Here is a 13,061-nt window from a genome sequence, read left to right as displayed (position 1 = left end):
CAACCACCCTGTCACCCCTGGCTAAATACACTCTCCTCACACAACCACCCTGTCACACCCTGGCTAAATACACACTCCTCACACAACCACCCTGTCACACCTGGCTAAATACACACAACCACCCTGTCACACCCTGGCTAAATAAATACACACTCCTCACACAACCACCCTGTCACACCCTGGCTAAATACACACTCCTCACACAACCACCCTGTCACACCCTGGCTAAATACACACTCCTCACACAACCACCCTGTCACACCCTGGCTAAATACACACTCCTCACACAACCACCCTGTCACACCCTGGCTAAATACACACTCCTCACACAACCACCCTGTCACACCCTGGCTAAATACACACTCCTCACACAACCACCCTGTCACACCCTGGCTAAATACACACTCCTCACACAACCACCCTGTCACACCCTGGCTAAATACACACTCCTCACACAACCACCCTGTCACACCCTAGCTAAATACACACTCCTCACACAACCACCCTGTCACACCCTAGCTAAATACACACTCCTCACACAACCACCCTGTCACACCCTGGCTAAATACACACTCCTCACACAACCACCCTGTCACACCCTGGCTAAATACACACTCCTCACACAACCACCCTGTCACACCCTGGCTAAATACACACTCCTCACACAACCACCCTGTCACACCCTGGCTAAATACACACTCCTCACACAACCACCCTGTCACACCCTGGCTAAATACACTCTCCTCACACAACCACCCTGTCACACCCTGGCTAAATACACACTCCTCACACAACCACCCTGTCACACCCTGGCTAAATGTCACACTCTCCTCACACAACCACCCTGTCACACCCTAGCTAAATACACACTCCTCACACAACCACCCTGTCACACCCTGGCTAAATACACACTCCTCACACAACCACCCTGTCACACCCTGGCTAAATACACACTCCTCACACAACCACCCTGTCACACCCTGGCTAAATACACACTCCTCACACAACCACCCTGTCACACCCTGGCTAAATACACCACTCCTCACACAACCACCCTGTCACACCCTGGCTAAATACACACTCCTCACACCACACAACCACCCTGTCACACCCTAGCTAAACCCTGTCACACCCTCTCCTCCTCACACAACCACCCTGTCACACCCTAGCTAAATACACACTCCTCACACAACCACCCTGTCACACCCACTAAATACACACTCCTCACACAACCACCCTGTCACACCCTGGCTAAATAAATCACACAACACCCTCACACCCCTCACACAACCACCCTGTCACACCCTGGCTAAATACACACTCCTCACACAACCACCCTGTCACACCCTGGCTAAAAACACTCCTCACACAACCACCCTGTCACACTAAATACACACTCCTCACACAACCACCCTGTCACACCCTGGCTAAATACACTCTCCTCACACAACCACCCTGTCACACCCTGGCTAAATACACACTCCCCACACAACCACCCTGTCACACCCTAGCTAAATACACTCTCCTCACACAACCACCCTGTCACACCCTAGCTAAATACACACTCCTCACACAACCACCCTGTCACACCCTGGCTAAATACACACTCCTCACACAACCACCCTGTCACACCCTAGCTAAATACACTCTCCTCACACAACCACCCTGTCACACCCTGGCTAAATACACACTCCTCACACAACCACCCTGTCACACCCTAGCTAAATACACTCTCCTCACACAACCACCCTGTCACACCCTGGCTAAATACACACTCCCCACACAACCACCCTGTCACACCCTGGCTAAATACACTCTCCTCACACAACCACCCTGTCACACCCTGGCTAAATACACACTCCCCACACAACCACCCTGTCACACCCTGGCTAAATACACACTCCTCACACAACCACCCTGTCACACCCTGGCTAAATACACTCTCCTCACACAACCACCCTGTCACACCCTAGCTAAATACACACTCCTCACACAACCACCCTGTCACACCCTGGCTAAATACACACTCCTCACACAACCACCCTGTCACACCCTGGCTAAATACACACTCCTCACACAACCACCCTGTCACACCCTGGCTAAATACACACTCCTCACACAACCACCCTGTCACACCCTGGCTAAATACACACTCCTCACACAACCACCCTGTCACACCCTGGCTAAATACACACTCCTCACACAACCACCCTGTCACACCCTGGCTAAATACACACTCCTCACACAACCACCCTGTCACACCCTGGCTAAATACACACTCCTCACACAACCACCCTGTCACACCCTGGCTAAATACACACTCCTCACACAACCACCCTGTCACACCCTGGCTAAACACACACTCCTCACACAACCACCCTGTCACACCCTAGCTAAACACACACTCCTCACACAACCACCCTGTCACACCCTGGCTAAACACACACTCCTCACACAACCACCCTGTCACACCCTAGCTAAACACACACTCCTCACACAACCACCCTGTCACACCCTAGCTAAATACACACTCCTCACACAACCACCCTTGACCAGATCAGCCGGGGTTGTGAAAATATCACGACAGCGTCAGAGATAGATGGATTCAGATCTATTAATATCACTAATGAATCCCACAGTGAGAAGACAGACTGAGAAACGAATGAATCCCACAGTGAGAAGACAGACTGAGGAACTAATGAATCCCACAGTGAGAAGACAGACTGAGAAACGAATTAATCCCACAGTGAGAAGAGAGACTGAGGAACTAATGAATCCCACAGTGAGAAGACAGACTGAGGAACTAATGAATCCCACAGTGAGAAGACAGACCGAGGAACTAATGAATCCCACAGTGAGAAGACAGACTGAGGAACTAATGAATCCCACAGTGAGAAGACAGACTGAGGAACTAATGAATCCCACAGTGAGAAGACAGACTGAGGAACTAATGAATCCCACAGTGAGAAGACAGACTGAGGAACTAATGAATCCCACAGTGAGAAGACAGACTGAGGAACTAATGAATCCCACAGTGAGAAGACAGACTGAGGAACTAATGAATCCCACAGTGAGAAGACAGACTGAGAAACGAATGAATCCCACAGTGAATAGACAGACTGAGGAACTACTGAATCCCACAGTGAAAAGACAGACTGAGAAAGTGAGGTCACATTTCCCATGATGCTTTGAGAAGTGTTGTCATAAATCAATCAGTACGTTTCTTTGCATCTCCATTTCAGTAACTTTCTCAAGTAGGAAGTAAAGAGAATTAAAATGCATTTCTCAATTTCTCAACTCCTCCAATCAGAATGGGTCTGAGTGGAGAGAAGGGGCGGGTCACATGAGCCCCGTGTCTATGAACTAATCAGAGGTATGTGTGAATGGTATGGGGGGGGGGAAATCAGACCAGGAGAATAGCCTCATCAATGTGATTAACAACAGTTAGTAGAATCAGAGAATTAAATGGTACCATTTCATGCTAATGCTACCAAAGCTTTCAGCAACCGTAATCAAATATTTAAAATTGTGAGTGGAACCATTAGTCTTTCACAAGGCTTTCTAAAACGATCTAATCTACCATCCAACTCATCAGTGATTAGTCTGGTTATGAGAGAGAGGGAGAGAGAGAGACAGAGAGAGAGGGACAGAGAGAGAGAGAGGGGGAAGAGGAGAGAGAGACATAGAGAGAGAGAGAGAGAGAGAGAGAGAGAGAGAGAGAGAGAGAGAGAGAGAGAGAGAGAGAGAGAGAGAGAGAGAGAGAGAGAGAGAGAGAGAGAGAGAGAGAGAGAGAGAGAGAGAGAGAGAGAGAGAGAGAGACATAGAGAGAGAGAGGGGGAAGAGGAGGGAGAGAGAGTCCAAAGTCTGAAAGATTTCTGAGCAGTTCTTTAACATTATAATGTCTCTCTCTTCCCATCTGCATAAACCATAATTCATCTGATCAGACCAGAGTTTAAACCATAATTCATCTGATCAGACCAGAGTTTAAACCATAATTCATCTGATCAGACCAAGCATAAACCATAATTAATCTGATCAGACCAGAGTTTAAACCATAATTCATCTGATCAGACCAGAGCATAAACCATAATTCATCTGATCAGACCAGAGCATAAACCATAATTCATCTGATCAGACCAGAGTTTAAACCATAATTCATCTGATCAGACCAGAGCATAAACCATAATTCATCTGATCATCTTTACTGTGTCTCCACCATGCTCGATGCTAGGTACAAGGACCGCTACTTCTTTAACAGGCATTGTCTCTTTACTGTGTCTCCACCATGCTCGATGCAAGGTACAAGGACCGCTACTTCTTTAACAGGCATTGTCTCTGTACTGTGTCTCCACCATGCTCGATGCTAGGTACAAGGACCGCTACTTCTATAACAGGCATTCTCTCTTTACTGTGTCTCCACCATGCTGGATGCTAGGTACAAGGACCGCTACTTCTATAACAGGCATTCTCTCTGAGCCTCTTTACTGTGTCTCCACCATGCTGGATGCTAGGTACAAGGACCGCTACTTCTATAACAGGCATTCTCTCTGAGCCTCTTTACTGTGTCACCACCATGCTCGATGCTAGGTACAAGGACCGCTACTTCTATAACAGGCATTCTCTCTGAGCCTCTTTACTGTGTCTCCACCATGCTCGATGCTAGGTACAAGGACCGCTACTTCTATAACAGGCATTCTCTCTTTACTGTGTCTCCACCATGCTCGATGCCAGGTACAAGGACCGCTACTTCTTTAACAGGCATTCTCTCTGAGCCTCTTTAACATGATTCATGATTGAACATGATTCATTATGACAGCTGGTAGAAATGCAGAGGGAGTTGAACATGATTCCCTATGATTCATTATGACAGCTGGTAGAAATGCAGAGGGAGTTGAACATGATTCCTCATGACAGCTGGTAGAAATGCAGAGGGAGTTGAACATGATTCCTCATGACAGCTGGTAGAAATGCAGAGGGAGTTGAACATGATTCCCTATGATTCCTCATGACAGCTGGTAGAAATGCAGAGGGAGTTGAACATGATTCCCTATGATTCCTTATGACAGCTGGTAGAAATGCAGAGGGAGTTGAACATGATTCCCTATGATTCCTCATGACAGCTGGTAGAAATGCAGAGGGAGTTGAACATGATTCCCTATGATTCCTTATGACAGCTGGTAGAAATGCAGAGGGAGTTGAACATGATTCCCTATGATTCCTTATGACAGCTGGTAGAAATGCAGAGGGAGTTGAACATGATTCCCTATGATTCCTCATGACAGCTGGTAGAAATGCAGAGGGAGTTGAACATGATTCATCATGACAGCTGGTAGAAATGCAGAGGGAGTTGAACATGATTCCCTATGATTCCTCATGACAGCTGGTAGAAATGCAGAGGGAGTTGAACATGATTCCCTATGATTCCTCATGACAGCTGGTAGAAATGCAGAGGGAGTTGAACATGATTCCCTATGATTCCTCATGACAGCTGGTAGAAATGCTGAGGGAGTTGAACATGATTCATCATGACAGCTGGTAGAAATGCAGAGGGAGTTGAACATGATTCCCTATGATTCATTATGACAGCTGGTAGAAATGCAGAGGGAGTTGAACATGATTCCTCATGACAGCTGGTAGAAATGCAGAGGGAGTTGAACATGATTCCCTATGATTCCTTATGACAGCTGGTAGAAATGCAGAGGGAGTTGAACATGATTCCCTATGATTCCTTATGACAGCTGGTAGAAATGCAGAGGGAGTTGAACATGATTCCCTATGATTCCTCATGACAGCTGGTAGAAATGCAGAGGGAGTTGAACATGATTCATCATGACAGCTGGTAGAAATGCAGAGGGAGTTGAACATGATTCCCTATGATTCCTCATGACAGCTGGTAGAAATGCAGAGGGAGTTGAACATGATTCCCTATGATTCCTTATGACAGCTGGTAGAAATGCAGAGGGAGTTGAACATGATTCCCTATGATTCCTTATGACAGCTGGTAGAAATGCAGAGGAGTTGAACATGATTCCCTATGATTCCTCATGACAGCTGGTAGAAATGCAGAGGGAGTTGAACATGATTCCCTATGATTCCTCATGACAGCTGGTAGAAATGCATACCATTAGCTATCATTAATTAACATGCATTGATATTCATAGGACTCATATTTATAGGGAAACTAACACTTTAAAGCACTTCTGGGAACAGTCCCTGACAGACGTCAGCAACTATGTGCTACCATGACTTCCCCAAATATAGATGTCAAATGATATTTGTGGGGTAAAATATAGATTTCCTTTCAGTCCCAAAAAGCACCCTTCCTTGGTCACTTAAGACTGGAATGGATGGAATTGACTTCAAAGAGAGAGAGACAGAGAGAGAGAGAGAGAGAGAGAGAGAGAGAGAGAGAGAGAGAGAGAGAGAGAGAGAGAGAGAGAGAGAGAGAGAGAGAGCGAGAGATGGGGAGGGAGAGAGAGAGGAGAGAGAGAGACAGAGAGAGACAGAGAGAGACAGAGAGAGAGAGAGAGAGAGAGAGAGAGAGAGAGAGAGAGAGAGAGAGAGAGAGAGAGAGAGAGAGAGAGAGAGATGGTGGAGGGAGAGAGAGGGAGAGAGAGAGGGAGAGAGAGAGAGACAGAGAGAGAGAGAGAGAGAGAGAGAGAGAGAGAGAGAGAGACAGAGAGAGAGAGAGAGAGACAGAGAGAGAGATAGAGAGATAGAGAGATAGAGAGAGAGAGAGAGAGAGAGAGAGAGAGAGAGAGAGGGGAGACAGAGAGAGAGAGAGAGAGAGAGAGAGAGATGGTGGAGGGAGAGGGAGGGAGAGAGAGAGAGACAGGGGGAGAGAGAGAGACAGAGAGAGAGAGAGAGAGAGAGAGAGAGAGAGAGAGAGGCTGTGCTTTGGCAAAGTGGGTGGGGTTATATCCTGCCTGTTTGGCCCTGTCCAGGGGTATCGTCGGATGGGGCCAGAGTGTCTCCTGACCCCTCCTGTCTCAGCCTCCAGTATTTATGCTGCAGTAGTTTATGTGTCGGGGGGCTAGGGTCAGTTTGTTATATCTGGAGTACTTCTCCTGTCTTATCCGGTGTCCTGTGTGAATTTAAGTATGCTCTCTATAATTCTCTCTTTCTCACTTTCTTTCTCTCTCTCTGGCAGGAGCTGAGCCCTAGAACCATGCCCCAGGACTACCTGGCATGATGACTCCTTGCTGTCCCCAGTCCACCTGGCCGTGCTGCTGCTCAAGTTTCAACTGTTCTGCCTGCGGCTATGGAACTCTGACCTGTTAACCGGACGTGCTACCTGTCCCAGACCTGCTGTTTTCAACTCTCTAGATAGAGACAGCAGGAGCGGTAGAGATACTCTTAATGATCGGCTATGAAAAGCCAACTGACATGTACTCCTGAGGTGCTGACCTGTTGCACGACAACCACTGCGATTATTATTATTTGACCCTGCTGGTCATTTATAAACATTTGAACATCTTGGCCATGTTCTGTTATAATCTCCATCCGGCACAGCCAGAAGAGGACTGGCCACCCCTCATAGCCTGGTTCCTCTCTAGGTTTCTTCCTAGGTTCTGGCCTTTCTAGGGAGATGTTCCTAGCCACTGTGCTTCTACATCTGCATTGCTCTGCTGTTTGGGGTTTTAGGCTGGGTTTCTGTACAGCACTTTGAGATATCAGCTGCTGTACGAAGGGCTATATAAATACATTTGATTTGATTTGATTGAATGACCATCGAAGGGGCGTAGACTTCGACTTCGGAGAAAAAATGTTGAGTGAACGAACAGCCAGACAAATCATCGTAGGAATAACACATTTCCCTGGGTCCTCCCACACCTCTGACCCCTGACCCCTTTAATTTAGTTCCAGGTTTCCCTGTGACCGCACCACTGCTGTAGGCCTAATGCTGTTTCATGCTGTGGTGACTGTCATATCGCCTAAATTAGTTCACAAAGCAGAACGTCAAATCGGTTGGCATACCGAAGTGCACTACACAGGGAATAGGGTGTCATTGGGGACACTAAATAGGGAACAGGGTGCCAATTGGGACACTAAATAGGGAATAGGGTGCCAATTGGGACACTATATAGGGAACAGGGTGCCAATTGGGACACTATATAGGGAACAGGGTGCCATTGGGGACACTAAATAGGGAATAGGGTGCCAATTGGGGACACTAAATAGGGAATAGGGTGCCAATTGGGACACTAAATAGGGAATAGGGTGCCAATTGGGGACACTAAATAGGGAATAGGGTGCCAATTGGGACACTATATAGGGAACAGGGTGCCAATTGGGACACTATATAGGGAACAGGGTGCCATTGGGGACACTAAATAGGGAATAGGGTGCCAATTGGGGACACTAAATAGGGAACAGGGTGCCAATTGGGGACACTACACAGGGAACAGGGTGCCATTGGGGACACTAAATAGGGAAAAGGGTGCCAATTGGGGACACTACACAGGGAATAGGGTGCCAATTGGGACACTATATAGGGAACAGGGTGCCAATTGGGACACTAAAGGTTATCAACCCCCAAACCTATCTCCCTACCACCACTATGATACCTACTGGATTTAAGAGCTGAGGAGTTGACCTCTATCTCTCCTCCTCTGATTGGCTGGAAGACGGAGACCTCGGCGTCATAGGGGTCTTGGCTGGTTCTTCCTGTTGCTCCTGCTCTGGGACTCACAGCTCCTCTCCGCTGGGCCTCCTGCTCCTCATAGACGGCCATCAGCTAAACAGAGAGATATGGATGGAGAGAGGGAGAGGGAGAGGAGAGGAGAGGAGAGGAGAGGAGAGGAGAGGGAGAGGGACAGGGAGAGGGAGAGGGAGAGGAGAGGGAGTGGAGAGGAGAAGAGAAGAGAAGAGAAGAGAAGAGAAGAGAAGAGAGGAGAGGAGAAGAGAAGAGAAGAGAAGAGAAGAGAAGAGAAGGAGGAGAGGAGAGGAGAGGAGAGGAGAGGGAGAGGGAGAGGAGAGGGAGTGGAGAGGAGAGGAGAGGAGAAGAGAAGAGAAGAGAAGAGAAGAGAAGAGAAGAGAAGAGAAGAGAAGAGAAGAGAAGAGAAGAGAAGAGAGGAGAGGAGAGGAGAGGAGAGGAGAGGAGAGGAGAGGAGAGGAGAGGAGAAAGGAGGAGGAGAGAGGAGGAGGAGAAAGGAGGAGAGAGGGAGAAAGGAGGAGAGAGGAGAAAGGAGGAGAGAGGGAAAAGGAGGAGAGAGGAGAGGAGAAAGGAGAAGAGAGGAGAAAGGAGGAGAAAGGAGGAGAGAGGAGAAAGGAGGAGAGAGGGAAAAGGAGGAGAGAGGAGAGGAGAAAGGAGAAGAGAGGAGAAAGGAGGAGAAAGGAGGAGAGAGGGAAAAGGAGGAGAGAGGAGAGGAGATGAGAAAGGAGGAGAGAGGAGAAAGGAGGAGAAAGGAGAAAGGAGGAGAGGAGAAAGGAGGAGAGAGGAGAAAGGAGGAGAAAGGAGGAGAGGGAAAGGGAGGAGAGGAGAAAGGAGGAGAAAGGACGAGAGAGGAGAAAGGAGGAGAGAGGAGAAAGGAGGAGAGAGAGCTTTTATTTCACACTGCTCATCAAAAGTCAGAAAAACACAGGAAACGCAATAGAAGATGGTGAGAGAGGTTTGAGCATCACAGCAATCATGTCTTCAGACGACAGTAGCTGTGATTTAAATAGGCCCCGAGACAACTAGCCAATCATGTCTTCAGACTACAGTAGCTGTGATTTAAATAGGCCCCGAGACAACTAGCCAATCATGTCTTCAGACTACAGTAGCTGTGATTTAAATAGGCCCAGAGACAACTAGCCAATCATGTCTTCAGACTACAGTAGCTGTGATTTAAATAGGCCCCGAGACAACTAGCCAATCATGTCTTCAGACTACAGTAGCTGTGATTTAAATAGGCCCCGAGACAACTAGCCAATCATGTCTTCAGACTACAGTAGCTGTGATTTAAATAGGCCCCGAGACAACTAGCCAATCATGTCTTCAGACTACAGTAGCTGTGATTTAAATAGGCCCCGAGACAACTAGCCAATCATGTCTTCAGACTACAGTAGCTGTGATTTAAATAGGCCCCGAGACAACGAGCCAATCATGTCTTCAGACTACAGTAGCTGTGATTTAAATAGGCCCCGAGACAACTAGCCAATCATGTCTTCAGACTACAGTAGCTGTGATTTAAATAGGCCCCGAGACAACGAGCCAATCATGTCTTCAGACTACAGTAGCTGTGATTTAAATAGGCCCGAGACAACTAGCCAATCATGTCTTCAGACTACAGTAGAGACAGTGTAATCTGTACATCTCCCCCAGCTACAGTAGAGACAGTGTAATCTGTAATCCCCCAGCTACAGTAGAGACAGTGTAATCTGTACAGCTCCCCCAGCTACAGTAGAGACAGTGTAATCTGTACATCTCCCCCAGCTACAGTAGAGACAGTGTAATCTGTACATCTCCCCCAGCTACAGTAGAGACAGTGTAATCTGTACAGCTCCCCCAGCTACAGTAGAGACAGTGTAATCTGTACAGCTCCCCCAGCTACAGTAGAGACAGTGTAATCTGTACATCTCCCCCAGCTACAGTAGAGACAGTGTAATCTGTACATCTCCCCCAGCTACAGTAGAGACAGTGTAATCTGTACAGCTCCCCCAGCTACAGTAGAGACAGTGTAATCTGTACAGCTCCCCCAGCTACAGTAGAGACAGTGTAATCTGTACATCTCCCCAGCTACAGTAGAGACAGTGTAATCTGTAATCCCCCAGCTACAGTAGAGACAGTGTAATCTGTACAGCTCCCCCAGCTACAGTAGAGACAGTGTAATCTGTACAGCTCCCCCAGCTACAGTAGAGACAGTGTAATCTGTACATCTCCCCCAGCTACAGTAGAGACAGTGTAATCTGTACATCTCCCCCAGCTACAGTAGAGACAGTGTAATCTGTACATCTCCCCAGCTACAGTAGAGACAGTGTAATCTGTACATCTCCCCAGCTACAGTAGAGACAGTGTAATCTGTAATCCCCCAGCTACAGTAGAGACAGTGTAATCTGTACATCTCCCCCAGCTACAGTAGAGACAGTGTAATCTGTACATCTCCCCCAGCTACAGTAGAGACAGTGTAATCTGTAATCCCCCAGCTACAGTAGAGACAGTGTAATCTGTACATCTCCCCCAGCTACAGTGGAGACAGTGTAATCTGTAATCTCCCAGCTACAGTAGAGACAGTGTAATCTGTAATCCCCCAGCTACAGTAGAGACAGTGTAATCTGTAATCCCCCAGCTACAGTAGAGACAGTGTAATCTGTACATCTCCCACAGCTACAGTAGAGACAGTGTAATCTGTAATCCCCCAGCTACAGTAGAGACAGTGTAATCTGTAATCCCCCAGCTACAGTAGAGACAGTGTAATCTGTAATCCCCCAGCTACAGTAGAGACAGTGTAATCTGTAATCCCCAGCTACAGTAGAGACAGTGTAATCTGTACATCTCCCCAGCTACAGTAGAGACAGTGTAATCTGTAATCCCCAGCTACAGTAGAGACAGTGTAATCTGTAATCCCCCAGCTACAGTAGAGACAGTGTAATCTGTACAGCTCCCCAGCTACAGTAGAGACAGTGTAATCTGTACATCTCCCCCAGCTACAGTAGAGACAGTGTAATCTGTACATCTCCCCAGCTACAGTAGAGACAGTGTAATCTGTAATCCCCCGGCTACAGTAGAGACAGTGTAATCTGTACAGCTCCCCAGCTACAGTAGAGACAGTGTAATCTGTACAGCTCCACCAGCTACAGTAGAGACAGTGTAATCTGTAATCCCCGGCTACAGTAGAGACAGTGTAATCTGTACAGCTCCCCCAGCTACAGTAGAGACAGTGTAATATGTACATCTCCCCAGCTACAGTAGAGACAGTGTAATCTGTAATCCCCGGCTACAGTAGAGACAGTGTAATCTGTACATCTCCCCAGCTACAGTAGAGACAGTGTAATCTGTACATCTCCCCAGCTACAGTAGAGACAGTGTAATCTGTACAGCTCCCCCAGCTACAGTAGAGACAGTGTAATCTGTACATCTCCCCAGCTACAGTAGAGACAGTGTAATCTGTACATCTCCCCAGCTACAGTAGAGACAGTGTAATCTGTAATCCCCCGGCTACAGTAGAGACAGTGTAATCTGTACAGCTCCCCAGCTACAGTAGAGACAGTGTAATCTGTACATCTCCCCCAGCTACAGTAGAGACAGTGTAATCTGTGCATCTCCCCCAGCTACAGTAGAGACAGTGTAATGTGTACAGCTCCACCAACTACAGTAGAGACAGTGTAATCTGTACATCTCCCCCAGCTACAGTAGAGACAGTGTAATCTGTACATCTCCCCCAGCTACAGTAGAGACAGTGTAATCTGTACAGCTCCCCCAGCTACAGTAGAGACAGTGTAATCTGTAATCCCCCGGCTAAATCAACGTGGATTTGCTACGCCATTGAAGTATCAAAACGGTGTTTACCTTGTGGATCAGGACACTATAGAGAACGTCCAAGGAGCCCAGCATGTTGATTTACAGTCAGTTGTCCAATCCAGTCAGCTGGCTGTGTGAGTGGCTCTGTTATATATACCTCCTCCCGCCTATAGTGACCAGACCACTGACTCCACAGTTAGTTACAGTTAACACCACCACACCACTGTTCTAGGGACCTCTAGGTCAGGTAAAGTGTGTGTGTGTGTGTGTGTGTGTGTGTGTGTGTGTGTGTGTGTGTGTGTGTGTGTGTGTGTGTGTGTGTGTGTGTGTGTGTGTGTGTGTGTGTGTGTGTGTGTGTGTGGTATGGGGGTGCTCTAAAATGCACCATATTCCCTATATAGTGCACTACTTTAGACCAGAGCCCTATGGAACCCTATTCCCTATTTAGACCAGAGCCCTATGGAACCCTATTCCCTATGTAGTGCACTACTTTAGACCAGAGCCCTATGGCACCCTATTCCCTATATAGTGCACTACTATAGACCAGAGCCCTATTCCCTATATAGTGCACTACTATAGACCAGAGCCCTATTCCCTATATAGTGCACAACTATAGAAC

The 13,061-nt window shown here is 47.6% G+C and overlaps 1 protein-coding gene across 5 annotated transcripts in view; it reads right to left on the bottom strand.

Annotated features, from left to right (window-relative positions):
• LOC118381802 (partitioning defective 3 homolog B-like) overlaps positions 1 to 13,061 on the bottom strand; it is a 414,310-nt gene that overhangs the window by 247,038 nt on the left and 154,211 nt on the right. For 4 of the 5 annotated variants that reach the window (XM_052492713.1, XM_052492715.1, XM_052492714.1 and 1 more), the window contains one exon: positions 8,572 to 8,737. In XM_052492713.1, coding sequence (XP_052348673.1) covers positions 8,572 to 8,737 — 166 coding nt within the window. Of the gene's footprint in view, positions 1 to 8,571; positions 8,738 to 12,490; positions 12,629 to 13,061 lie in introns of those variants that run through there. The other variant, XM_052492717.1, reaches the window with a different exon arrangement.

Source organism: Oncorhynchus keta, chromosome 34, assembly GCF_023373465.1.
Source record: "Oncorhynchus keta strain PuntledgeMale-10-30-2019 chromosome 34, Oket_V2, whole genome shotgun sequence".
NCBI lineage: Eukaryota > Metazoa > Chordata > Actinopteri > Salmoniformes > Salmonidae > Oncorhynchus > Oncorhynchus keta.
Note: the sequence above shows the minus strand (reverse complement) of the source record. Positions and strands in the feature narration are given on the sequence as shown.